The following is a 27,969-nucleotide window of genomic DNA, read 5'->3' as shown; positions in this document are numbered from 1 at the left end:
GCGCCGGCGGTCTCGCTTCCCGCCGCGGCCGCGCCGTGGCCGGCGGAGCGGCGGCGGGAGGCGATGGAGGGCGCCGCGGGGGAGCCGCTGGTGCAGTGCCCCGTGTGCCTGCGGGAGCTGCCGGGCGCGCACATCAACGCGCACCTGGACCGCTGCTTACAGGCCGGGGAGGGCGAGGCGGCGCGGGGGTGGCCGCCCCCCTGCAAGAGGACGCGCCTCGCCGCCGGCCCGCAGGACAGCGAGCAGGCGGCGGGGGGGCCGGGGGAGGCCTGCCCGGCCGCTGCCCCCGTCTTCTCCCTCTTCCACAAGGGCGCCGGCGGGGGGCGCGGGGCGAGGCGGGAGGCCGCCGAGGAGCCGGAGGAAGGAGGCGAGCGGGCGGCGGCGGGCGGCGGCGGCGGGAGCATCGCGCAGAAGCTGGAGGGGAAGCCGCTGGCCGACAAGCTGCGGCCGGACTCGCTGGGGGACTACGTGGGGCAGGAGCGGGTGCTGGGCGCGCAGACCCTGCTGCGGTCGCTGCTGGAGGCCCACGAGATCCCCTCGCTCATCCTCTGGGGGCCACCGGGCTGCGGCAAGGTGAGTGGCGCGCGCGGCCCGCCGCCGCCTTGCTGCGAGCCGCGGCCGGGGCTCGGCCGGGAGCAGGCCCAGGCTGCGAGCGAGCTTGTGCCTTCCTCGCTCCGTGCCGAAACACGTGTTCTGAGGTTCATGAGCTTTTTAGTTTTCGGGATTTGCTGTTTGTTTTTTTTTTTCTGTCTTTTTGGCTTCTCCCGTAATCCCTTTATGTTGATGGCTGTCCACTTCATTTATAAAAATGAGAACGTAACCTCTCTGGAGTAAAATATAAGTTACTAACAAACCCCCCCCCCCCCCCCCCACGCACACACACACACACGCACGCACAGCCTGTACTTTGGTTACATAGCCCCCTTTTGATTTCTGGTAATAGGCCTGCTCTACTAAACCCCAAAGTCATTAATAAACACAAAAATCGAGAAGCTTAAAAATGTCTAGAAAACAGAGTGATATTGGGAGCTTACTAAAACATAACTTGAGGGTACTGGGTTTGCTGTAGCCCGCTAATTCTAGCTGCTGACACATGAGGCCTTGGTGTGAAAGGGAGGTAAGGTTGCACCCGGGTATATTTAAATACCCATCCACCTTAACACAGGAACAAACGCACAGCAAAACCACACTGAGCAGCCCTTCCAGTTATGGGTTCTCACGGCTGTTCTGTCTCAAAAACTCTTGTTCTGCTGCTTTTAAGATCCCAGAGGCAGAATCTGGTGAATCCTGAAAGGCACTGTAGTTACAGCGCAACTCTAGAGAGTTGAGCACCAGGTGAATGCCTCAAGAATGTTCAAAAGGGACAACTCAAAGATTTCAGCTGAATTTTGTCATTTTTCCCTGAAGTTCATTTTTTTGTTTTTGCTTTTTAAATGAAAAGCTAAGCAAACAAAATACATAATTATCTCTGTCAGTTTAACCCAAAGAGGTGCACAGCGCTAAGTTTTGCTTATATGTAGGTGTATGCATGAGGTATGTGCATTAGGGTATATGTGGGAAATCTGGAATAGGGAAAATAATGGCTACTGTATTAATTCTAGCAGAGAAGTTGAGGGCAGAGAGGTACCTTTCTCTTAGCATATTTATTTCAAGAGGAAAAGGGACTGCATATGGATGGTTATTTGAATAATAATAACAGTTAACCACCATTAATAAGGAACATCTAGGGGAGTGATTGATAGATGAATGCTGTTAGCAACGATGTGACAAATTGTTTTGTCTGGATAACCTGCACCTGAAAAGAACCAGCTGGTAAATTTAGAAAATTTCTACTTTCTATAAAATAATAAGGTAATGTCAGAAAAATGGAGGAGATGATGCAAAGGTCTATTTCTGAAAATTCATCAATGAGTGGGTGGATTGGTGGATATAAGGTGGCCAGGGAGAGAGGAGAAACTAATTTCTGTAATAAATAACAACTTATTAAGTAGCTGAGCAGACCATTTATTTAATAAATAACATGTTTAGGGATTTCTTAATGTTATTCTGTCTTTGGTTAGTTATCATCTGTGTCAGCAGTGTCAGCTTTCTCTTGAAGGCCTTTAGTCTTCAAGAAGAAATGCTATTACAAAGTAATAACAAAGTGAAGGCTGCCTGCAGTCTAAAGTCTCTGGAAGTGAGGACTGAATTTAGTGGGCTTTCAGTTGTGTTCTGATGAACCCTCCTTTTTTGAACAAGGCTATGGAAAAGCTTTTTTGTGAGCTTATGGCAGCTTACTATTATGTTTCAGGTCTTTTGGAAACTTCTGTGGTGCTAACAGGGTCTTTGAATGTTGGGTGATTGATTTCATGTCCATATAGATGCACCTTCCACTCTGCTTTGTCATGACCTGTCTTCCTCACCCTCACCCATACTTTAAGTGGAATTTTATTTAGTAAGCCTGCTTCTCACTGGATTTAAGATTGTTTGCTGATCGATCATCTGACTTTCCTAAACACTATGCATTTCACCCCCATCACACTTTCCATCAGGGAACAGTTCAAAACTCCATGGATTATGTTTTCTCTCCCCACATACTTTAGACTGTTGGATAGCTCATCTTCTTGCTAGGTTATTTCTTTTTAACAAATAATGTTCAGACTACGCTTTTTTAGCTAACTCTTGACATGTTCTAAGTATCAGAACCATCCATTCCTGGCTGAAACAGAAACTGCTGAAACAGAAACTCCTACTTCAAAAAGTTGAGCTTTTCCCTTTGTCCATGCGTATTAATATTTCTAGAGCAGTGCTAGAATATAGTTTCATCTCAAGCCTTCTTGCCTATAAAAGGTACTATGTGTCTCAGTTGAGTGGCTGAAAGTTCTCTCCTTTACTTGTGTATTTTTATTAAATTCCTGTCCTTTCAGATTTAAAATGCAAGGCAAAATAGTCCACCTGCAGATGGAAAAAGAAGTCTGTGGTTGCCTGCCAGACTTTTTCACTTATTATTTGGGATGTACTTGCATAACACATCTAAGAAAATATTTCATGGAGAACTAACATGAAACAGTTGGGGAATGGGTAGGAAGGAGATCTCTTTTTTTTATGTGAAGAACCACCTAAATTAACATTTGAAGCCAAAAAGATCTTGTGAAGGAGAAAAAAAAAATTCTCACTACTTCAGGAATTGGTTAGACTAAAGCAAACCCTTTTTCTGTTAAGCACAGTCTTTTTTAGAGGGAAAAATATTAACAGACAACTTCACGTTGTCTAGCTTCAAATATAACAAGGCCGCATGCTAAGCTCCACCTGTCAAAGAAAATAGCCCTAAATTGGAGGGTGGGTGCTGAAATAGGAATATGATTAGATATGCTGGTCTAAATTCAGAAATGCTGTGTAAGGTGGTCATGTAGACTCCTTAAACTTCTTTATGCTCTAACTACCTATGTCTGGAGGAATGTAGTTACTGCAACCCACTTATGTTTTCTTCGATTTCCACAGCCAAATAACACACTAACTGATATTTCTTTTTTAAGGGGTAGAGCTGGAGTAAGTGAAAAATAAATGGAGATTGAATAAGTCTTTTGGGCCTGGTTTAAAATGAATTTACGGATTTCTTTTCAATCTGGGCTTTTACCAGAAGTGGTAGTTCCACAGGCAGTTTTTCTGAACAGGAAGAAAATAATCTTTTCTACTAAGGTGCTATAAAGGCAATATTTTATATTGTAGGTCAAGAATACTTTTGGAGTATCTTTGCTATGAAAGTAACAAAGCCAGGTACCTGACTAGAAAAGTATATGTGTTGTACTATTCTGATCAAGCTGAATGCAGCGCCAGCTGCACTTGAATTGTCAGGGAAGCATAATCCAAACTAAAAAGACAAAATCAGGATACTTCTGTTGTGAGGGTTTTTTTAAAGTTTTCTTGTGTACTTAGCCTTCTTATTTTAAGAGAGAAAGTTTTTTGTACATTAACTGGTCATCCTAATTTTTTATGAAGGCAAAAAAAAGCTTCAGAGGATCTTGCTTTGGCTGTTTGTTTCTGCCTTTACTTATGGCACCACGAAGTGTTGAGCACAAGGACATGTATTCTGCTTTTAAGAAGCTGACCAGACACAGGGCATAAGATGAAACACTGCCTCGAAGAGATGCCATGGTTATCAATTTATGAACAGTTAGCTTGTTCATCCAGACTACGCAACTTTTAAAAGGCCTGTATGAATCCCACTGTAATCTGAGTAAGCCGTACTGTGATTTATGACCCCTTAATACAGGAATTTAGATTTTTGCTTGTCTGCCATGGGGCACCAATTTTAGCAAAGAGTTAGCAGCGGAACACAGGGTAACTTGAGCACAAAATAATTTTGCTGCCACAGATACGGTTTAAGCTTTATAAACTTGAACACTCTGTATTTAAGTATGGTAAACATTCTGTCTTGCATATGCCACTGAACAAGAAAAAAAGTAGGCAGAAAGTATCTGTAGCCCACTCCTTGTAAAAGGTGGGACAAAGAACATTTACCCATATTTTTCTTAGGTCTATGTATGCAATCTAGTACTAAGTTAAAGTAGGCAAAGTTGATACAAATGCAAAACATCAACCCACAAGTTGTCCTTGGAGTTTCCATTACCCTCCACTGAGTTTATATTTAATTTTAGGAGTCCATTATATCTCTTTTCTTTGTTTTTATTCAGAACTTTGCCACAAGACATTGAAACAAAGCTGGCAAGTGTATTCTGATTGCCTAAGTTATATGCATATTTTTCTCTTTATGTATATATCATCCCTTCTTTCCAGCCTTTTCTCTTTTGCTAATTCAAGTGATTGCCTACATGCCTATTTGATTACTTGGGTATATTTTATCTTCTCTTGTTCATACTCCTTGGGGCCTTATTTGAAGCCAGTTGAAATAATGAGTTGTCTCAGTTGATTCCCCTGAGGTTTTTAACTGAAAACGCATAGTATCTTTTACAGTAGTGTAGAGTGAAGTTTGAGAATAATTCTGAAAAATGGGGTCATCGTTGCAATCACCTCAGAGAAATCTTCAAATACATTGTGCTTGATTTTGCTTACGACATCCTCAGTCAGCAATAACTTAGAGGGTTCTCTGGGAAAGCAAAACTGGAGTTGTCCATTATATTTGTAAAGTGTTTGGAAAATAAGGAAAATTTTGGATCCAGCAAAAATAGGCACAGCTCCATTTCAGTAAATATTATGCAATGACCTTGCCTCTGTTTATGCTTTGTCTGACTTGGATTCTGGAAGTACTATAAAACTCATGCTGTTGCTGTTGTTCACACTGAATGACACCTTACTCCTCCAGTAGTCTTGCAGTGGGCAATTTGGGGTGTGAGGAACCAAACGAGACAAGTAAGAATAGCATGTGCCCTTACATAAGTGCCAACTGTTGCCACTTTTGATTGCATTATCTTTATAGTCAGTGCCCCTGAGCCCTGTTCATCTGCTATCCTGCCAATTTCCTTTAGGTACAACCTGACTCCTTGCCTGTGTCTCCTGTGACACAGTGTGGTGCCATGGGGTCAGCTCAGCAATAGCTACTAGCACTTATGGGTTGGCTAGGACAGGCTGCAGCTTTTTTAACTACAACCCCGGGGAACTGCTCCCCTGGCTGGCATCCCAGGATGCTGGCACTCACAGTGTCTCAGTCACAGCTGTGAAATAAAGCATGGCCTTTCCTGGCTTCCCCTCAACCACAGTTTAGCCTGCCTCCTACTGACTGCACTCAAAAGGAGGGCTGAGGGTGAGAAGAGGCTGCTGATGACATGTAAGCAAAGATACGGAAATCCTGACAAGAACAAAGGACGAGGCAAAAATACATGGGAAATCATGGTCAGAGGTCAGCAGAAAAAAGCAGGATGCAATTTTGATGATATGATTAAACCCCCTACAAGTCTGTGGGTATGGCTAACCTGTTGAGCTTGTTTTCTGTGTTTTGCACCAGACTCTCAGACTTTCTGTCATCCCTGCTGCATATGTGTTAATTGATGCTGGGGTTTGCTCTGGAACAAACCAGGAAAGTCCCCTGTTGGGGAAGCCTGGATGCCAACTGGATTATTCCTGCTGGGGAATAATCAATGCTGCGGTCTATATCATAGTGCAGATATAATCTGTGCCAGATGTTCTCTGGTCATCCAGAGATGTCCTAGCAGGCCTTATACCCATCCAAACTCACTGGGATTAGCATGCATGTTGGAAGGACTTGTCAAGGTGTGAGGGAGACCTCTTGCACCACCGTGTGCTCCTATTAATGCATGGTATGAATGTGAGCTCTTCATGAAAAGTGCTGTGAGCCTGGAAGGAATGAACATGAGTTATTCTGCACACCTTGCAGGAGGTCTCCCGCAGGACTGCTGAAGACAGTATAGATGTAACCTGAGAGATTACGAAGATGACACAGTTATTTTCTTTGACTGACACCTACAACAGTTGTTTTGCTAAAATTAAGCAATTCAGGGATGAATATGAAAAGATTCTGTGAACAACCAACCAGAGGTGTATCCCTAAACAACGTCTACCTGATCTTCCACTAAAATGAAGTTAGAATGACCTTAGGTTTCACAGACAACTTCTCAGCTGGGGTTTCCTTTACTATGATGTGACCATGTATGCAATTCTCTGACCAACTATTTCACTTCTGCTTTCTGAAGAGAGCTAGGCAATACCACTCTTCCTGAAAAGTGTTTTGGTGGATTAATGTAGTGGGCATTGTTTAATAACCTACAAAAGGGCGGAAAAAGTGAAACCAACAGCTTTTTTCTAAGTGGTAGTGTTATGTCACTAAGAATTGGCATCAATAGAGCAGGCTTAATTTGTACTTGCTTTTAACTATTTTCTTGCCCTGGATGTGAGATTGCGTTGATTAGTGACAACACGGAGAATGGGGAAACAGAATACATTCAGAGAGAAGCTAAATCAAGAAAATTTGTAGATATACAGAAAATCCTTAACTCCTATAACAGGTATCCTACTAACTGAACCAGCAGATCTGGTTGACACATCTGTTCTGATAATGAGAGTTGTGCTCAGCTCTGGGTTACTTTTATTTCATCCATAACTGGTACCAAAGCTTGGAAGAACCAGTCACATACTTGCTGGGAGTAGCTTGTTTGGTTGTTTTTTGGTTGGTTGGTTGGTTTCTTAAATCTTGGTTTGCTGCAGCGTTTGGAAAAGAAAATTCTCATTTGAATTGACATGAAGAAAATTCCAGGACAGTGAAGGAGAGCTTCAGTATTTAAGTGCTTGTTGTATGTGTAATAGAGCTGTAAATAAGTGGCCATAGGCTCAAGCTGAAAGTATTATTCATTTCTGAGGAATGGTGAATGCATTCTTCATAGGTTTCTTGGTGGATGTGGCACTTCTGTAGCCTGGCTAAACAGATAGGTTTGATAGGGTACTGCAATTTTCCACATAAAACTTGAGATGACAGATGTGAGTTTGGACAGTTTGCTGGGATAATGGAAGAGAACTCAAAATGATTTCTGGAATGGGCATGGGCATTACACTTTGAGCTTTGTAAGGTGTAATTTTCACTGAATTTAGCAAAAGGATAGATTTCAGGATCACTTCTGTTCTCACTGAAATAAATGTCATTTAATTTATGGAGAAGAATACTTTCCCTGCTCTCTATTAGGAAAAAACTTGATCTAAAGAAGAAACACATGTATAGTAAAAGGAGCAGAATGTAGTCTTGTTTAGATTTCCTCTTGCTGCATATTATGCTTTTTCTGATATGGGCATATTGGTTCATATTAAATAACAACTTCAGTGTAACTAATTTTTAAGAGTTTTTTTCTACTATAAAGATCAAACTTAAATTCATTTTAGATGATGAAGGATATTCAGTGTGATTTCTTTTACCTTATTCCATATCGGATTTAAAAATTTATTCTTATCCCCCAAATACATTGTCATTTAATTTAGTGACAGAAACTGTAGAGCATACTTCTCCCAGTTTGTCTGTGCTAATGCTTTCCTTCTTAGACTACTATGCTTATGCTGTGTCTCCACTGAGATGCATGTTTTCTAGATTCATTGTAACTTGATAATTGTAAAGAGGGAGAAAAAGTATAACATGTTGTAGACTTTTGCTAGAGACATTATATGAAAAAGCAGAAATGAAAATTTGAGCTTGTGGGAAATAACAACCTTACAGAGGAACGGGGGAAGCTCGACCAGTATATGATGGGCAGTTTGCATGGCTGAAAGATTGATTGTGGAGGATAAAAGGAAGAAGCCAAGAACATGCCTGTGTGCCTTGAGCATTGGTTTTGAAATGCAATGTATGTTATTCTTATGATAACCTTTGTTGACCCAGAGGTTGACAGGGTGGGAGAGATGGCCACGTATATTGGCTGGGAACTGTGTAGCAGGTTTCCAGTAGATTCTTGTTCTAAAAGTAACTTTCAAACAGATTTCTCTGTAATTTTTTCCTAAATTAAGTAGACAAACCACAGCCTCCCATCTATGTGTTTAAAAATAATTCCTCTCTGATTTTTTTTAAACAACAAAGCTGCCTATCTGAAGATTGTATATCAGAGTTGACTGACAGAAAAATACAAGGATTCTAGCTCTTTTTGGCAGACAAAGATAATTTTCATGACTAATATTTTTATGTCTTGCAAAAATGTGACACTTCTGAATCTCAGTTTTCACTATAGGGTGTACTTGTTGATTAAAAAAATATTCAGCCTGAAGGCAGAAAAACAGCCCTGCAGTCTTCCTAATGCCCTGATTTAGCTGTGTTCTTAAACTTACGCTAAATATAACAAGTCTGTTCATCTGTGTAACCTGGGAAGTGAGGGCCAGGATGCAGTATGAGCTAAGTGGAGCTCCTAGAGGAAGAGCCACTTCTTCTTTTTTTTTTTTTTTTTTCCTTCCCCCTTCTGCTACTTTTAAAGCAAGGAAAGGTGCATTTTTCTTTTTTCACCTTCAGGCTTGGTATGTTGGGGGTTTCCACGCTTTCAGTAGTTTTAAGACATGGTGGGTACCTCCTCCAAAGGTACATTCTGTACCAAGTCACTTTTGTAGAAAAAGACCAACTTTGGTTTCATTTTGTTAGCTTAGTTTCAAAGATAAACGTGTCACTTTGTTTGTCCCCAGATTTTCCTGTTTTCTGTAGGTGTCGTTGTGAGCACTTTCCTGCGTGTCTTTCCAGTCTTGTCTTCTGCAGTGTTCCAAGGAGGGAAAGGGTCGGTATTTTGAGCTCCTGGGGGTGAGATGGGTCTGACGTGAGATGCAAGTCTCATGTCAGGACATGGAATGAGACCTCTTCTAAAGACAATCGGGAAGCTATTACAGAAACTGAAGAGAGAATAAATAGGAATATATCTTCCCTTTTGCCTCCCCTCTCCTGTCTTGGGCTGGTTGCCATCTCAGGGACAAGGAGATTCATCAAGAGACAGAGCAGGCTGTTAGGGAACTGGTCAAGGTCTTACCAACACCACTGGTAGGGGTCTGGTAGGTGGTTGTTTCCACTGTCTCCTTGCAAGAGGATCAGGGTTGGAGCATCTGCTGCATTAACCTCAATACTTGGAATATCTTTTGAAGTGATTTTGGAGCTTGTCAGCACCTGTCCTCCCTCTCAGCTGCTAAGGCATTTCTGTCTTCAGATTCCTTGGGCTCCTTCTTTAATGGAAGAAGTGAGGCTGAGGAAACAATCACCCATTTTTCCCTTGCAGTACTTTCAAATAGAGATATACTGTGCTTGGAACGTGCAGATACTCCTGCCTTCCTTCAGTCCCCTTGGTAAAGGTGCGAAAATTATGCCTGTAATGTGTATTCAGGTTTAGTGAATCTGTGTGCGAGATAGTGGAGCTTGCTCCTGTGCTTTAGTGGGTGCAGTGAAATTCCCTATAAATAAGTTGTGATATGAAAGAGTTGTGTACAAGGAAGGAAAAACAAGATAACTGCTCACTAAAACCAGCCAACAGTTTGTTCAGTCAGCTGCCTTCTACTTCTCTTGGCCAGGTTTTGATTACTGTTGACTATTTAGACAACAAATGTAAGGAGTTATTTTTTTTTTCAGCACTAAAATTCTCATGCTTTTGTAGAGCACTGCTTTTTGATTAATTCCATTTTTATGTGCTGTGGAAATACCAAAGGTTTGATGAACAGCATTTATGTAGCTTTTCATTTCTTAAATGTAATTGCACTATAAACTCCTCTGCAAGTATTTCGGAATAGTCCAGCTCTTTATCCTCTAAGATACTGTACAAAATAATTGCTCAGTGAATTGCTGTCTGCCTGCCTTCTGTGGCAACAACATATCTGGGAAAGAGTTTTCCTTCAGCAGTAAAGGAAGCAGCTGTCATTATTGCTTGCCTTTTCAATATTAAGACTGAGTAGGTCTGGTGCTTCAAGTGCAGTACTTAGAAATGCAGCACTGGGTTTGGCAGGTGCCCCTAGCAGAAAGTTTCTAAGTCTTCTGTGTGCTAGAATAGCATGAATGGCACGTGAATAGCATGAATGAATTCCCTAACACCCTATTCTCTAAACTGTCAACACTCAATTTATGTCCAGAATATAGCTTTGTTCTTTACGTATTTCCTTCACATCAGCACATTGTCTGTCCAAAATGATTCTTACAAAGCCAGCTCTTTCCACTGTTTCAGACTACCCTGGCACGCATCATAGCCAACAGCAGCAAAAAGAACGGCACGAGGTTTGTGACCCTATCAGCCACAAGTGCCAAGACAAATGATGTTCGAGATGTCATCAGCCAAGCCCAGAATGAAAAAAGACTGTTCAAGAGAAAAACCATCCTCTTTATTGACGAGATCCATCGTTTCAATAAATCTCAGCAGGTGTTGTACTACGTCACTTTTTGGAAAAATCGTTTTTCAGCACTTCCTGTAAAATTCACCTCTTCTCTTTGACAAGATAGCTTGCCTTGGACTTCTGTTTTTAATTTAAATGTTTTTGGTAACTGAATTCAGGAGAAACTTAGAAATTAAATTCCATAACTAACTTTCAGGCATCAGTGTGTAATTACTGTGATTCAAGTATTTAAATAAAAGGCTGAGCTATACTTAAGAAGACTTACATGCAGGGCTTTATATGACATTTTGCTGAAATTTTGCTTCTCCAAAGTCGCCTTAGTAATGTTTCCCATAGATATCTTTATTTCACTCTCTGCCCTGGGGTTAGCATTCTTCATTTCCATTAATCAAAAGTCTGGAATGTAGAGGGACTTAGGGTTTTTGTTTGTTTTAATGTTACCCCCTTGTCTCTGCTGGCAAAGAGAAAAATAAGGCATGGCATGGTGCTTTGGGATAATATATTGCTGCAGCCATCACTTGGGTGGGTTTTTTTTTCTTTTCTCTTTTTCTTTCCTGGGTATTATTTTCTTTAGTCATAGCCTGGAAAGCTTCAATTCTGTACTACAGGTGACAGTTTTTATTAAATTCTATGGAACTGTATTCCAATCTTCCCATAGTTATCTGAGCCATCCTATAGAACTATATAGAGAATTGTAGCCCTAATGCTTGGTTCAAAGAGCAGTTAGAAAGTAGCTTCATTATTTGTAGATTTGATAAGGTGTTTTTCATGGTATGTGTTGCTTGCCAAACAATAAAACAGTCACATAAATAAGCTAAAAATTTTCAGTTTCTTAGCACTGTTTCTTTTTGACAGGTAGGTGCAAGCATGGGTTATTAAGGTGAACAGCTGTAATGTGCTGCGTGCATGAAATTAAAACATTTAGCTGAGCAGATTAGCTGCCTTGTCAGTGAGGTTATTTGCCATATCAACAGGAAACCCAAAGATGTACAAAACATGAAAAATGTATTATGAAAATGCCAGATAGCCTACTCACATAGGATGTTTCAGGTTGTCATCGATTGAAATCAGCTTTTTCTGCTTCCCTCCCATATTCAGGACACTTTCCTTCCTCACGTTGAATGTGGAACTGTGACGCTGATTGGAGCAACCACAGAAAACCCTTCCTTCCAAGTCAATTCTGCTCTTCTGAGCCGATGCCGGGTTATCGTTCTGGAGAAGCTCTCGGTTGAGGCGATGGAAGCGATTCTCATGCGAGCGGTCAGGTCCTTAGGGATCCAGGTTTTGGGCCAAGGTGAACAGCACAACAGCTCTGCGTCTGGCAGCAACAGCAAGAGCTCAGAGTGAGTACTTTATGGGCTGCAGTGTGTTAATGCACACAACCCGAGGAGTTGAGTGCCTGCCAGGGAGAGAATGAAGCTGGGGGTGGGAAGAGAAACCCTAGCCACTTCTGATAGTAAAGAAAAGAAGTAGCAGCATATGGTGGGGAGCAGGTGGCGGGGAGAGAGAGAATCCAAAGCCCTGGCTCTCCATCCAAAAAATAATCTTACCATCTGGATTAGTGGCAAGTTTTATACTTGGATCTGCAGCTCCTGACTCACCCCCAGGATATTTAAATCCATTCTGCTGCTGAGGATTTGCTGTGGAAGCCTGTAACTGGGTCCTTGTCATGTTCTAATGTGCATTACTTTTTCTTACTCATTGTAAAAAGCATCACATTACAATTATGTGGTAGATGGGGCATCCCCTATAAATTATTTTGGAAGCACCTGACAAAAGGTTACTATTTACTGTATCTTTTTTTTTTTTTTAATAAGAGCAGAAGGATACTACTTTTCCTTAGCTGCAGAAGTAAGTGCTATGGTATGTTTTATGGTATGCTTGGGATGGTGGGAAGTGTTTTTTTGCGAGAAGTTAATAGTTCAGTTTAAGGTAGATTTTGTTTTTCTCCATTTCTTGTTGTCCAAACCAAATAGAGATTTTGAAAAAATTGAAGTCCTGATTTGTCCTTAAGGAATGTTATCTCAGTTATGAAATGGCTAGCTAGCTAATAAGGATAATGCATAGTACTGTGCTACTGTGATGCAAGTTGTAATTACAGTTCCTTCATGTTGGTGCTTATGCATACTACTAGTAATTTGGTTCATTGCCATGATGAGAATTAGGCTGGCACTGTTTATGAAATAAATAAAAGGTAGCCCTAGGCAGTGCACTTCAGCTTTATCACAGAATGTGAGTACTCAGAATTACGAGCCAGGATATGGAGGTCAGGGCAGGGAATGGAAGCTATTGCCTCCCTCTCCCCCCCCTTTTTTTTTTAGGGTATCATGCCTCATATTGCTTAACCACTTGTAGCTTTTACATATTGCAGTGATGTGAATTGTAGAAGAGAGGGCAGTACTGCATGTCAACATTAATGTAATGGCACAGCTGTGGTTGCAGCTACCCCTGCCTGGGGTTTTGAGACTTTCCTTTCTGTATGGGATTAAAGTACAAGGCATAGTTTCAGCTGCAGTTGTCTGGGTTTGGGTTTCTCTGTATCTGTAACTTTCCGTTAGCTATGGATGATTTAAACAGCACAGCGCGGTGCTTAATCAAACTGAGAGAAGTCTGGCAGGCAGACTGTCAGACTAGCACAGTTTCAGAAATCTGTCCATGAAGAGAGAGTGCCACACACCAGTGACTAACACAGGAGCCAAACATTTTAAAACAAAAACAGAATTAAGGATTTAAGACTGTTTACTGCAGTTGTTTGGCCTTTCTTGTGTTTCCTGCCACTATCTGGTTCTGGCCTGTAGTTGATACGTACTGTTGCTCTTGATGCTGGGTTTCCTTTTTTTAGCCATCCTGCCCCTTACCTGTGGTTTAATTTTTGGTCTCCTTGTTAATTGCTTGTTCTTGCTTGACTGTCCATAACGTTTCTGCTCATTTGTTTCTTCTCTGCCTACTGCTCTGCAGGAGCAGCTGTGTCTCTTTTCTCCCTCTTTATCATCCTGCCTCTGTCAAAAAAAGCTAGCATTAGCTGCAGGCAGGTGACAGTCCTAAGGAGTAAATAAAAGTATGTCAGCAATTACTGTTGGTAATTGGTCACCTTTGTTACAGAGGTGGAAATGGAGCTCTAACACAGTATGCTTGTGGGTGTGGGACATGACCATGTGGGAAGTGATGCAGAGAGCTAGCCAGAAGGCACAAGAGATGTGTATGTTGAATTAAGATTTCATTTCCTTAAGGAATGAGTCTCCCTTTTCAAACCACAGGAGTGCAGTATGAAGTTCTGCATGTACTGCTTGGCCTCAGACAGGCTTGGTATCACATTATGTCTGACATGATGTCTGACCTAGATGAGAATTTGAAGATGGGAATGATTCTTGGTGGTGTTTCCTCTTAACCTGAGGAATAAGCCTGCTGGGAGGGCAAATCTCCCTTAGTTTCTTCAGGAATATTCTGTGCTGAGCAAGACCATAGCTATTGCTGAATGGCACACTGATTTTTGTCGTTTCTACTCTGCATGCTCATGCAGCGGTAATCAAAAGGAAAGTGGGCTCTACCAGAATCTGTTTCCTTATGTTTTCTTGGTGGCTCTTTCCTGTTCTGCTTCCACCATAGATGCAGGTTTCTAATAGTATTACATCATTTGGCTCCTCCTTATCCCACTATGGCTGCTGTAGAGCCTTTTCTTGCTATAAAGCTGTAATAGAGCTAGCAGGAGGTATTACCTATTTCGATATCTTCTTCTTTGTCATGTTATCACATTCATAAAGCTACTTTATCATTTTGTATTATAGTTACTGCATTTCTTTAGGCTAAGATAGGCTAAAAGTAAAATATGCTAAAAGAGGATGGAATACGAAAGAAACATACGTACACTCATGAAGAGGAGGAGGAATAAAGAGAAGTAAATAGTGAAGACATTTTATATTGCTCAAGTTTTGCTGGTGCTTTCTTCTGTTTAGACAAATGCTACCTCACTAACATCAGTTTGTTCCTGCCATGCACTTATATGCTACACTTGTACTGTGTCATTCATGGAGGAAACCAAATTCTTTTTTTTGTTCTTGGCTTTTGCTTTTTATCATGTAAATGCTGCCCTCAGAATAGTATCTCTAATTGAAGTCAGACAGTAGGCTGGATGTTTGATTAATGTATTTGGAGTTAGATAGGAAAGGAGGCATGCAGCTGAGTGAAATGAACGCTCCCCAGTTTCCTGTTAGAAGGACTATGCATCACGCAAGTCAACTTGTTACTGTCCGTGTTACAAGTACTACGGGATTTTGAATTCACTGGTTTGGAAATCACAGTGTTTAACACTGGCCTGTTGGTCTTGAGAGTTGGATGCCATTTTAGAAAATGCTTCCCTTCTTATTGCAACATCCATCCAATTTCTTTGCTGGTTATAGGGTTGCTGGGTTGAGAGGACATATTCAATAGCAGTGCTATAAAGCAGGGGACAACACATCTCATCCTGCAGTATTTCAAATGAAGACTTACATTTGCCTGTAAGCTGTTGCACTCTGTCAAGGAGTGAATATAGTGAGAAAAATTGCCCCGAGAATGTAAGAAATTACTGATTTATATGCGAAAGAAGCAATGGACTACTTTATCTTGTCTTCTGCCCAATTATTTTTAAACTTTTCATCATAAAGGTTCTGCTTGCTTGGACTTTGTTATATCTGTTGTGTGATACTGCTTACACTGTCTTGTTGTTGGATCAAACACGGTGGTGATGTACAGGTTTTATGGGTAGTTCATGCTATGAACATTGGTTCTTGGCACAAACTCTCTTGAGGATATAGAGGTAAGGGGGAATGGGGAAGAGGATTTATTATTCTGTACTGGTAGTTTTCCACTACTTAAGCTAGTATGTCATCTTTAGCTCAGTGCATGATAGATTCTGGGGCATCCCTATTGGCTTGTTTATATTTTTGTCTCTAAGTATCATCGGTTACAAGGTACCAACATTGAGTGTTGGCATCCAGTGTGTGTTGTGTGTTAAATTTGGAGAGTGGAAAAAATATGAGATTGCCCATCTGCGAGATGATCAGGAGCTTGTAAAGAGGTCAGAAAATGTGGGAGTTATTCTGTCTTGCAGTTCCACGGTGTGGAAGTTGGGATAAAGTGAAGGAGTGTAGGTGATCTGAGCTTCTGAGGATGGGATTGGGTTAAAAATGTAAAGTATAGTAAGTATCTTTTGGAAGCCAAGATATTAAAATAATTGTCATAGTGATTGAAATCAGGCTCTTGCCTAGTGAATTTAAATCATCAAAAATTTGACTTTAAGATTTTAATTCGTCAGAAAAATTAACTGAATTTGGTTATTCTGAGTGTAAAATGTTCTTATTTTGAAATACTGAGTGTTAAGGGAACTGAGATTCCAGAACAGAGATGCACTAGATTATTTCAAATCCTTGACTGTCTTCAATATATAGGGCAAGCAAGTGGCTCCTATGTGGCAATTTTCTCATTTATTCTTGTCCTGTATGTGATGCTAGATGTGGGCTAGATCAGCCTAATATAAAATACATTATTTGGAGTGGGATTTCCATTATCAATATGTTGTAACTTCTATTTCATCGTGGAAGATTTTCAGTACTTCCTTGTGAGCTTTTGTTTTAATTCATGTAATACAAGTTGCTTGTGTTGGGTCAATAGAGCACTTGCAGGGAATTTGAAGAGACAGAAATATAACTCAGCTTTCTTATGTTGATTTTTATGATGCAATTAAATGACAATAGGACTCTGCCTAACCTCGGCTAGGTTTGGGATAGACTGTTTTTAGCTTCTTACAAAAACAGTAAATTCTCTTGCTGCCCTTGAGTGCTCTCGGTGCTTCCCCTCCATCTTCAGGCACTGAGTGCAGATGTAGCCTTCCAGTATCAGCATGGGGAATTTTCAAGTGCTTGGGATTCTTGTTTGCAAATTGCAGGCAAAGAACTTAGTCCTTGTGGGACTCTCATGTGAAACCTTCTCTCTAATCTACTCTGCTGGTATATCCAAAGTGTTTGTTTGCTCAGTGTACAGCATGTCTGGTTTTGTTCCTTGTTGACTGAGGTATTAGCAGCAGGATGTCTGTGTAGTGCCTGCTGGATATTTAAAAATAGCCCTTTCTTTCTTTGCAGGTAATAAGATGCTGGCTTGTTTCAATGCATGTAGCAAAACCTCGTGTCCATCTGTAGCACTGAGGGGGGTGAATGTTGCTCCTTGATTTTAAGGGAATTTGATGTATGAGATACTTGACTGAATAAAGGCACTGTGTTATTGTATTCTGCTGCTTCCCCATTCAAACACCAAGAAGGTGTTTGAAATGTCTTGGAGAAAGTGAGGTTATCTTGGAGTAACTGAGCGTGTGTGTGATCTTTTTTTTTTTTTTTCAGTAGCTTTATTGAATACATGAGAAGTAGAGATGAAAATAAAAAATACAAAGTGGTGTGTGGGTGTGAGTGTGTGTAGATAGATAGATAAAGATATTTAGTTTTCCCACAGGATATGTGATTCCTGCTGCCTACTCTCTCCAACATGGTTTATGGCCTTAGAAGGCATTTGTCAACTTTCACTTGCAGCGATCTAGAATGAGATTGCAACTCTACAAGCTTTTCCTCTGTCCCAGATGGACATGAGAGGGCTCAAATACTGTCTGCTGAAGTTTTTACAGCACCTAATGTCTTTTTCTTTTGTGTGATGAATGCAAAGTCTGTTTGCAGGGAGGAAGATGTTCATAGAGGAGGCAAGTAGATTAGGTTTACTTCTTTGCAGAAGGCTCTTTCTGTTTAGGCTTGCACAGTGAGCATTTAGTATGACAGGAATAGAGAGAGAAAAGTTACCAGCAGCTAAAGTTGCCATTCTGACTAATTCTGACTAGTATGGAATAAGAGGGGAAGTTCAGGACTTCTCGTGTACCTATAGTTGCAAAGCTGCTTGCAGCTGTTGTACACTTAACAAAGACATTTTTCATAACCTCATAAAGAGGCAGGCCAAATGCTGAAGATTAGTGGATTTATGTGTCTGGGAACCTTGGCATTGCTTCTGTGTGTATCACTGGTAATAACAGCAGTAAATCTTTCCAGTGAATGAAGTGCAGCAATGTGGGTGAATTCCCAATTATTTGGTGCTCTGTAAGAAACTACCTCTCTCTCCAAGCTCTGTGCATTAATCCCCAGCTGATACATGCCACTGTTGATTTTAAGTCCTGTTACTGGAAATGGTGTAGTTAGGGCCATTATTTTTATCATGCTTTAGCTCCACTAGCTTCTGTTTTCAAAATAAATTAGTTGTATCCTCTGATGGGAAACACCTTACCCATTAGCTTGTCCATATAATTAAAGTTTGAGGGTCAAATCCTCAACAGTATGTGTATGAAGTGTGTAGAGCAGAATCGGTTTGCCTGTACACTGTGTCAGTGAAGACTGCAGCCCAGTGAATGAAAACCTGGAGAGAAAGATGGAGGACTTGAGTTATTTTCCCAGCTTTGCCGTAAACCTGCTATGAGATCTCAGCAAGTCCTTCACCTTTTGCTGCACCTCTCAATTCTTCCCGTCTTGTTTATTTATCGTGTGGGTTCACAGGAGTTTGGCCTTTATGTTACGAGTTTGTGTAGTATTGGCACACTTAAAGCAGTAGGTGGCAAGAATAGTGACTTCCATGCACTGGGATACCTTTTCTTTGTACTCCAGTATTTTTTTTTTGTATTCCAATGACTAAGTCTTAACAGCTGTTACCATTTCAAAAAAGGGTGTAGGATGGGTATATGCTTTACAATGTAAACAATACCTTTAATTGTTGCTTTTAAAAGGACATCTGAAGGCTCTCTCTGGTGGTAGCTGTTAGTTTAAGAACTGATGTTAATTACTTTGTACCTCACTGTATTTTTGCATGTATTTGGATAGCTTCCTACCTTTTCATTGTCCTTTCGCCAAGGAATTTTAAGTGCTAGCTATGAAGTGCTGGCAAAGTAAAACCTTTTAACGTTTGACTAACTGTGCCAGAATTGGGCTTTTGGCGGAACCCTAACCCTGCTTTCCATTGAACTTAATGATACTGGGCAATCTCAAGGAAAAACAAGGAAGTGCGGAAATAGAGGAGAGCTCTTGCTCCACCTTTTACATACGCCGTGGTATTTAACATGCATCAGGGCAGGAGGAGGAGGGGTCGAGTCACATAGTGTTCTCCAAGGCTCTGCAATACTAAAAAATGAGAGAATGAGTTAAGAACAAAACTTAAACCAAGCTGCCTCTCACCAAACTTTGTAAAGAAATGTAACTTCCAGATAATATGCCACAATGAAAGGAATGTGATGTGGGATAAATCTGTGGGATTATTCTATTGCAGATTCCCTGTGTACATAGAGGAGAAAGCTCTAAGTACCCTAGCCTATCTTTGTGATGGTGATGCAAGGACTGGATTGAATGGACTTCAGTTAGCAGTTCAGGCCAGATTAGCAGCAGGGATTACCAAAGGTTGTTCTTCAGATGGAGTTCTGATAACAGAAGAGCATGTAAAGGAAGGATTACAACGGTCTCATATACTCTATGACCGAGCAGGTGAGTACCTGACGGCACATACTGTGCCACAGAATAGGAACTGGGGAAATAATTTAATTCTGCGCAGGTATTTTTCTTTTCTTTTCCAGTTGCTGTTTAAATAATGGTCTTGAAAAATGATTTTTTAACTGGGAAGAAGGTATGTCATTGTACCAGTTTATGTATATGTGTAAAAGTCCGTGTGGAATTTCCTATTTGTGTGTCTAATCAAATATGAACTGTTGCTTTTCTTCCCCAGTGTCAAGCCTGCAAATTTGTCTTGAACTGAGAGTCAAGATGGTTTCCCTCAGTTTAACCTTTCTTCCCTGCACAGTGTTATCAGACTTAGGCTTGGTTTACCAAAGACTTACTTTGCATAAATTCTGGACCTCTGAGGAGGAAAACTTGTCAAAGAAGGACCAAATGAGCTACAAGAAGCCCTTCCTGCCCGTGTCACCCAGCAAAAGCCATGTAAACTCAAAATGGAAGATGAGATTTAGAAGCTTGGTTGGTAGTGGCAGTCAGTTGGCCGATTTGCAGTAGTCATGCAAAAATACTCTAATTTGCCAAATAGTTCCAATTAATCAGAATTGTATGAGTTTTTTAAATTTTGTTGGGCAAATCAAGGTGTGACTTTTGCATGCTCAGTTCCATGCTGCAGAGCGTGCTTCCTGTTTTCTGTGTGTGTGCTGAAGCTGATTTGTTTGTCTTTCTCAGATGTCTGAAATCCATATGGGGTTCTAAAGCAGCAGGCAGTAGGTCTCTTCAGAGAGTGAACATCTGCACATCTGCCGGGATTTCTCTCCTAAGAAATGCTGATACTTGAAGCCCTGCTGCAGGTGCTCAGGAAGAGTTAGGAAACGTTTGTACACCAAGGGACTGCTCCCCCCTCTTTCCCACTCACTTCAGAGCCCTAGGGAAACACTGGGTCATGGCGGTAAAAGGCAGGGTAAGGTCTAGAGCAGACAGGTAGACATGAGGACAGAGATAGAAGCAGACCCTACATAACCACTATCACGCCTTCTCCTTGCGTCTTTCCAGACCTGGTCCTTTGTTTGCCTGAACTGCTCTTCTGCAGCTTAAGGAATCTGCTTCCCCCATCGGAAGGATCCCTGGAGTAAAATGGGAATCCTGTGACTGACAGAAGAGTAGGAGAGAAAGTCTCTCTCTGCACTTATCAGGCATTAAAAACTGAAGTTTAGAGGATAATAAAATAGATGTCAGCTCCTTCTGAGGACTGTAGATGTTAAATATATATATATATATATATATATATATATATATAGTGCTGCCAGATAAAAACACTTTCTGAGATGCAGCATTTTGAAGTACTTTATAATTTATATTTCTTCTCTCTTTTTCATACCAGTTGCTGTGATGAAGCAGTGGTTGTACTGAAATGTTGGCCTAAAAATTACTTTGCCTTCACAGTACAGCAGTGGTTCTCAAACTGTATTAGTTTGTAGCTCTGTTCTAAGGTTCCCACCCCCACTCCGTCCGCCTGGTAGCTTCCAGGCTGTTGGTTCCATGGCAGAACAAACAGGGTAGATACCAAAGAGTCTGACCCAAAACTTCCTTCCAAGCAGGCTTCCCGCTCACCACTTAGGAGGTGCAGGTTCATCTGCAGAAGGTTGCATGGTGAACTTATTTGTTCTTTAAGGTCATTAGAGTGTTAAGATCTGAGGGATTGCATGGTAAAGAAGAAGAGGTATTTTGGAGAGCAGGAGGTTTATTTTTGGAGGGTGGGAAATCTTCCATTGCACTGCTATTCCTTTGAAAGTCTTGGAAGCGCTCACATTCACAATAATATCTTATTTGAAAACCTGAGCAGTTTGTTTTATTTTTAGAGTTATTTTTTAAGGCAAAGAATTTTGTAGCTTGCTTAGTGCAGGTCACACACAGGATACCAACTCTTACTGAATTTGTGACTTGGCAATTTAGGCATTACAGAAGTTGGCCATTATAGCTTTTTAAGTGATAGGGTTAAAAATTAGGAATTGAATATTAGGGATTAGGAGTGTCCCCTTGAATGCGTATGCTAGTTTTTCAGCAAAACTTGAATCACTGTGCGTTTTAGTATCCAGTGATTATGCCAAGCAATGTTTGCAGGACTGATTCATTTTTATTTTTCGCTGTATTTGATATGCTTGATTAACTGTCACTACTCAAAACCTGTGATGAGAGATTTCTAGGGAATATTCGTAACATACATGTATGCTTCTTTTCAGCCTTCCTATTACAGAAAGAAAATGATGGCTCGTTGTTTGGAAAAGGTCAGCTAGGCACATACTGATATGGTGGCTGATAGGGGAAGCAGAGGATAAGTGGGGGGGAAGGAGGAGAAAAATTATATGGGGTTTGTGGCAGGAAAGAATCATGATTAGGGAGGAGGAAGGGGAAAACCTGACCAGTTTACTGGGCGTGACTTGCTTGTGCCTTGTAGGTTTTTGTCAGCTCCCTTGTGTGTTTGCTGTCGCCTTGTGGTGGCTGACATGCAGGACTCTCTTTTGTGGCCGTTGCTCCCAGGTCTCATCTGCCTGTTCCCTCAGTTAGAGGTGTCACAGAGTGCCTTTTCCTGAGGCTTGCACCCAGTCTAAGTAGCACTTGTTCTGCCCCTTCTCTGTGGCAGAAATCCTTCGAGCTTTGGATAGGGTTTTTTTGTCAAACTTTTCCAGAGGTGGGTGTTAGAGGGGAGAATTCTGTTTTTCTTGAATGTATGAATGCCAAAGAGCCTGTGGTAAATATTGTCACAGTAGTAGGTTGCCTGCCTACATTGCTTTACAAAATGTTTTTCTTCTGCAGAGTAGCCTGTGTCCTAGTTGACCGCTTCTGTCCACACTAGAGATAGCTAGTGGTGCTTCATGTATTAAGTGCTTCTGGATAGAGGCTGCTGTGTAAATAAAAATATTTTGTAGTGTGTTTTATCCAAGGCTTTTTGAATAAGAGTTCCTTGTGATGGAATCTACAATCCTCCAATAAAGTGGTTCAGCCTCACAAAATGAAGGGATATGATGCTGTCTAATCATGATAGCAGCACCATACTTTTGAATGTAGTGTGTTCACCTAGCAAGCACCATGGAAGTGGTGTTCAGTCAGAGCTGTGTAAATACAGAATTCTGACTTTACTTTGTTATTTATTTTTACTCATCTGAGGCAGAATTTGCCAAAGGTATGTAGTTGAGCATTCTTTTGTGAACTTTTACCAAGTAGTCTAGGAGGGAAATTATTTGTAATCCAGTCATCAGGCTGTTGTGCTGATCTGTGTGCACATGTATAAAGACAAGATCTTTGCACAGACAATTTGTGTGTTTTAACTGGTAGGACAGAGACACAGCTCTAATGAGACTTTACTGCCGGCAGCAGCCTGCAACCCTCAGTGTGAGTGAAAATAAGTTCTTTAGTTATGTTTTAGCTTTCAATTGCAGTTGTTTTTTGTTGTGATTTTCAGAGAAAATGATGCCGTGACTGAATTCAATTAATGTTAACAACAGAAGGACAAAGGATTGTCCAATCCTTTGGGCATCCAACAGACAGACAATGGATTTTTAAGATAGAGTTGTATTGTCTCCTTTTCTTCTTATGTATTGTGGCTTAGTGTTAATGGTGTTTTAGTAGCAAATAGCAAAGATAAATATCAGAATAATTGCAGGGTTTTGTCTCATTATTTATGTGGTAGTGTAGCTTCGGCTATGGTAAAGGCTGTGAATATATTAAGCTGAATAGAGAGTTATTACTTCTGTAAACTGGAAACATCTTCAGATGGTTGTTCCTTCCTCTTACACAAAGGAGGAAAGAAAACATGTCTCATTTCATAGTGTTTGTAGGTCAGCTTCATTGTTTTCTGCTGGGCCTGAAAGAGATACTTTTTTTACCCATGCTGTTGTTGCTCTAGTCTTTCTTCCAAGGCTTTCTTCTAGTCTTTATCGAAGAGCAGTTGATGTTTACCTTTGGCTAGGACAGGAAATAATGGGAGATAGGAACTATTTTTTGCTTTTGCCTACTGCTTAAGAAGTCCAGACATTAAATATGGTCAGTGAATGAGGCCTTTTCCTTGTCTATTACAAATAAGGCTTTAGATAAATCTACCATCTCCTTAGATAAATCAGCAGGGAAGCTCTTCGTTAAGAGATTTAGGGGCACAAAACTGAGTGTCAGCAAGATTTATGCGTCAGTGTCCATTAGACACTTTAGAAATCCTATCCACCACCAAGCCTCTTGTGAAGTGTCTTGTTTCTCTTAGGAAGGGTATTTGTGGGAGCCTATGTGGGAACCTCTTAGAACAAATGTATTTTGATTCCAGAAACTCTTCAAAGTCTTGATTTCAGGAGGCATCCAGGATGCAGAACAGCAGTGATAGATCAGTTTGCATGTGTCTGTCTCTAAACTAAATTCTTAAGGCCAAAATCTATACTTGTGTTAACCAGCCTGAGAGACAGAGTTAAGAAACAAAGGTCTAAAAAGAAGAGTTGTCTAAATCTTTTTTTAGCAGTTTCAGGCATCTGACTGAGAAAATATCAAAACTGAATATTTAAAAAAGAAACATAAAAGCCCTTTGTCTGATGCATGTAGCTGTATTCTTTTCCTTTAATTGAAACTGCATTTTAAGTACAGTTCCACAGTTTTTTTGAAGACCAAGTCTGGTGTGTAAGTACTGTTATTATATAGATGACTCAGTCACCCACACTAACTTTGTGAGAAGGGAGATAAAGGGAGAAATCTGTTCTCTTTCTAAGCCATGTACTCTGAAATACTCTAAAGATATGTATCTCTAGACCTAACCTATCTGCTGGCTTCCTTCTGCCTGTCCAGCTGGTTCCAAGTATGACATGTTCCAGTAGCCCCAAAAGTGTATAAAAGCACCTCAGCAAAAAGTGATGGACAAGTACAACCTGTCAAGGTATTTAAAGGCCATCTTCTTTACTTTTAAGAGACCAAGAGACGCCTCTTCCAAGAGGATGATGCGAGTTCAGCTGCTTGGGTTTATTGCTATGAACTCAAGCATTATGACAGAGCACAGACATGCTGTTTATGTTGGCGTGATAATTACTGCATACCGCAGAGCTCTTTGTGTGTGGAGTCAATTAAAAATAGCTGTCTGCAAGCCTGCGTATTCCAGAAGACCACACTCGGAATTCCCCGCAGGATCGTACTGCAATGTTAACCGTAACAGAGGAAGATGGGGCCAGTTTCTGACCTGAAGGGTGAAAGTCATATTGACTTTAAAAGGAGCAGTTGCAGCAGTTTTGGGGCTTTGGTTTTCAAACTCATGTGCATGGCTTTTTATTATGCAGAGCCTATGAATGACAATAGCGTGTTCTGATGTAGCCCTGGGGCTATAAATCCTTTTGGCTGTAGGAGGAAGAGAAATATAACAGATGGTTGTGTATGCAGCCAGTTGCCTTTATAATATACAGTTAGCTGTGCGCCAAGGAATGCCAAGCACTTTATAAAAATAAAAAAGGAGATTATGTGAAAAGTTTAAAAACAATATGCCAGCAAAGTACGCTTACAAGTTTGATTAAAAGAAACACAGCCACCAGCATGGAGAAAATTTGCAAGCAGGAAGGGTCTCATTCAGTGTTCTTAATTTTGCCCCTCTATTTTTAGCTGTAGACCTAAAAGATCTGTGGAGTGGCATTGTTTTTCCTTGGAGTCCGTATTTAATCTTATATTAAACTTCAGTGTTAGAAAAATTCCCTTGTAAATTATTCATTCCTCTGATCCCTGTATTTAGCAGTCTTGCATTTCAGGTGGTTGGGGTTTTTTTATTTTGTTTTGTTTGTGCTTTTGTTTAAGCTTCTTAAAGTTTTCAGTACCCTTCCAGCAGTGCTGGTGCCCAGAACAGAACCCACCATTTCATAGGAGATTGCAAGGGTTGTATGATGTGATTCTTTTTCCTCCAGAATGAATAATTTGCCATCATTGTAAATCCACAGCAAAGTTGTTTCTCTTTTTCCCCATACAACACAGCAAACTCATGTTTGATTTACTTCACACTTTATTTGCAGGTTTTAATTGATGCAAAATCTTTTTCTAAAATATCACTAGTATAGAATTGGATTTCTCTGGTTCTTCCGTTCTCTTTTCAATATTGCGTTTGTGTGTCCGAAAGCAATGGTCATCAGTGTGGTAGATCTGTTCACTAATTCCTTATGCAACAGTGCTTCCTGACTAGTTTTTATGTATTCATAACTTACTGTTTGTCAATTAAAAAATTTTGTATAAGGTTTCCTTCCTAATTGCTTAAAATGCCAGTATTTTTTTTTTTGAAGGATAGGTCATTAGGGTATCAGAAAACCACAAGTTCTTTGCCTTGTAACATTTAGAAAACACCCTCCTTTTCATCTGCAGTTGCTCTGTTATGCTTATGTATTTAGTGAAATGATCCACATGGTAACATATGAAGGTATTGAAGATATTCATGAACGCTGTGATCATGTTTGCTTGAAAAGAACTTGAAAAAGCTTGTTATGTTTGTTTACTATGATCTAGTGAAGTACATTCTGTTCCTTTAAATGTATTTACTGTGTATCTCTACCCCTCCCTCCCCTTCCTAAACAGGAGAAGAACATTACAATTGCATCTCTGCCCTGCATAAGTCTATGAGAGGTTCAGATGAAAACGCTTCCCTTTACTGGCTTGCTCGAATGCTTGAAGGTGGTGAGGATCCACTCTATGTGGCAAGGAGGCTGGTGAGGTTTGCAAGTGAAGATATTGGTAGGTATTTACAGTCATTTGTGCTGGAATATTATGGTGAATTAAGATCTGCCTCAGGTTTCTGCTTTTCAGAGGCTGGTGTTTAAAAACAAAAAATCTGCTCTGGGTACAAGAGAAACATAATACTGAAATGCACCACCTACCCTGCCTTGCAATTTTCAGACTTGATAGCTACCTAATTGTAAGGCATCTTGGTTGACTTATCTAAACTAATAGATGCACATTTTTAATGGGGATATGATGGCTGAAGAGTTGTTAGATCTGGGGAAGCTATGTCTATATAACAGTATTTCCCCTTCCAAAAAAGTGAATGAATATCATACCACCTGCTATTACTCAGGCTGCCACTGTGCGGCAACAGATTCAGTCTGTAAATCACACCTGACTTTCACTTTTCTTTTTTGGGGGGACAGAACGGAGAAGGTTGCAGATGGAGGGAGTACATCTTATGCACTGCAAAATATCATACCTGAAGTTCCATCATCTGAAAAAGCTACTTTAAAATGTGTATGGATAACCTTATCTCTTACAGGAAGGAAAAAACAAAAGTTAGATGGTGACTAAAGCAAACTGATTTTAATCTGCTTTCATCTAATCCCTTTGTGCAGGTCTGGCAGATCCTTTGGCTTTAACTCAAGCGGTTGCTGCTTATCAAGGTTGCCACTTTATTGGAATGCCAGAATGTGAGGTAAAGGCTTCATTCATTCACTGGTTTGAGAGCATTGTTAATTGCAAAATTTAGTTGTAATTATAAAAAGAAACAGAGATTGCAAAGAAGTCAAATTCAATTATTTATTCATTCAGTGCACCATTTCTCTGACTAGTAAGCAGAACATCATAGCTCTTGAAATAGATGTTGTAGTTTAAAATATAATTCACTGCATATTTGCTGTTAAATTTGATATTTTAACTAACTTCATTTTGTTCTGTCGGTCTTGTTTTCCTTCTGTTATAATTAAAATAATATATTCTGATGTTCTAAATTAGCCATTGTTCTTTGGGAGCCAAAATCACAAACTGTTTTGTTGTTAAATCATAATATTCATATTGTAGCAGCAGATGGAAGTCAGTTAAAAACATCAGCCCAGTCATGCTGTCCTATACAAACAACCTGGCAGCAGCACTCTTCCCAAAGAGCTTGAAAGAAGTCATTTAACATTTTTATTTTTCTTGTTTCCAGGTCATTCTCGCACAATGTGTAGTCTATTTTGCCAGAGCACCAAAGTCCATAGAGGTATACAAGGCATACAGCAATGTCAAAGAATGCCTGAGAATGCACGTGGGACCCCTCCCGCCTGTTCCACTGCACCTGAGAAATGCCCCAACAAGGCTCATGAAGAACTTGGGCTATGGTAAAGGCTATAAATATAACCCCATGTACAAGGAACCTGTAGAGCAGGACTATCTGCCAGAAGACCTGAAAGGAACAAACTTCTTCAAGGAACGAGAAACGTGATAGCCTTGCTCTGAATGTTTTTTGATTTTGACGCATATGTTTGTACTGGAACCTAGTATCGACCGTGTATCTCTGGGGTTGAAAGTATTAAACCACTGAGCCTTTGAGACACTGTCTTACCCTTCTGGTTGTACTACTGCTGTTGTGAAGTGTTTTGTAAATAATTATAGCTATGCAATATAGAAATGCAGAAGTAAGCTTTATCAGCATAGTAGTGTCACCTTCTGGTTCAAATTAACCAGAGAAAATATATACATGACTTGTATTTCTGGCTCTTTCTATGAGACAAGGAATATTGTCATGCTCCTTTTTAAAATCAGTATCTATTTCAGATTTTGAGAATGTTAATTTTCCAGAAAAAGAGTAAGTTGCCCCCCCCAGCTAAAATATGGTAAACAAAATGTAATTACAATGTAATACTTGTTTATATGATGTTCCAGAAACTAATTTTGTACAACAACATTTATTAAACCAATAAAGTTGTTGAAAGCAGTGTCTATGCATTTG

The 27,969-nt window shown here is 40.5% G+C and overlaps 1 protein-coding gene across 1 annotated transcript; it reads left to right on the top strand.

The window, feature by feature from the left end:
* WRNIP1 (WRN helicase interacting protein 1) lies at positions 1–27,954 on the top strand. The gene is made up of 7 exons (XM_067290782.1): positions 1–573; positions 10,611–10,802; positions 11,875–12,119; positions 19,099–19,310; positions 25,851–26,006; positions 26,615–26,694; positions 27,187–27,954. The coding sequence occupies exons 1-7, from the start codon at positions 64–66 to the stop codon at positions 27,460–27,462; spliced, it is 1,671 nt and encodes a 556-aa protein (XP_067146883.1). The 5' UTR covers positions 1–63; the 3' UTR covers positions 27,463–27,954.
* The last annotated feature ends 15 nt before the right edge of the window (positions 27,955–27,969 follow it).

Source organism: Apteryx mantelli, chromosome 2, assembly GCF_036417845.1.
Source record: "Apteryx mantelli isolate bAptMan1 chromosome 2, bAptMan1.hap1, whole genome shotgun sequence".
Taxonomy (NCBI): Eukaryota; Metazoa; Chordata; class Aves; order Apterygiformes; family Apterygidae; genus Apteryx; species Apteryx mantelli.
This window is presented reverse-complemented; position numbering and strand designations above follow the sequence as displayed.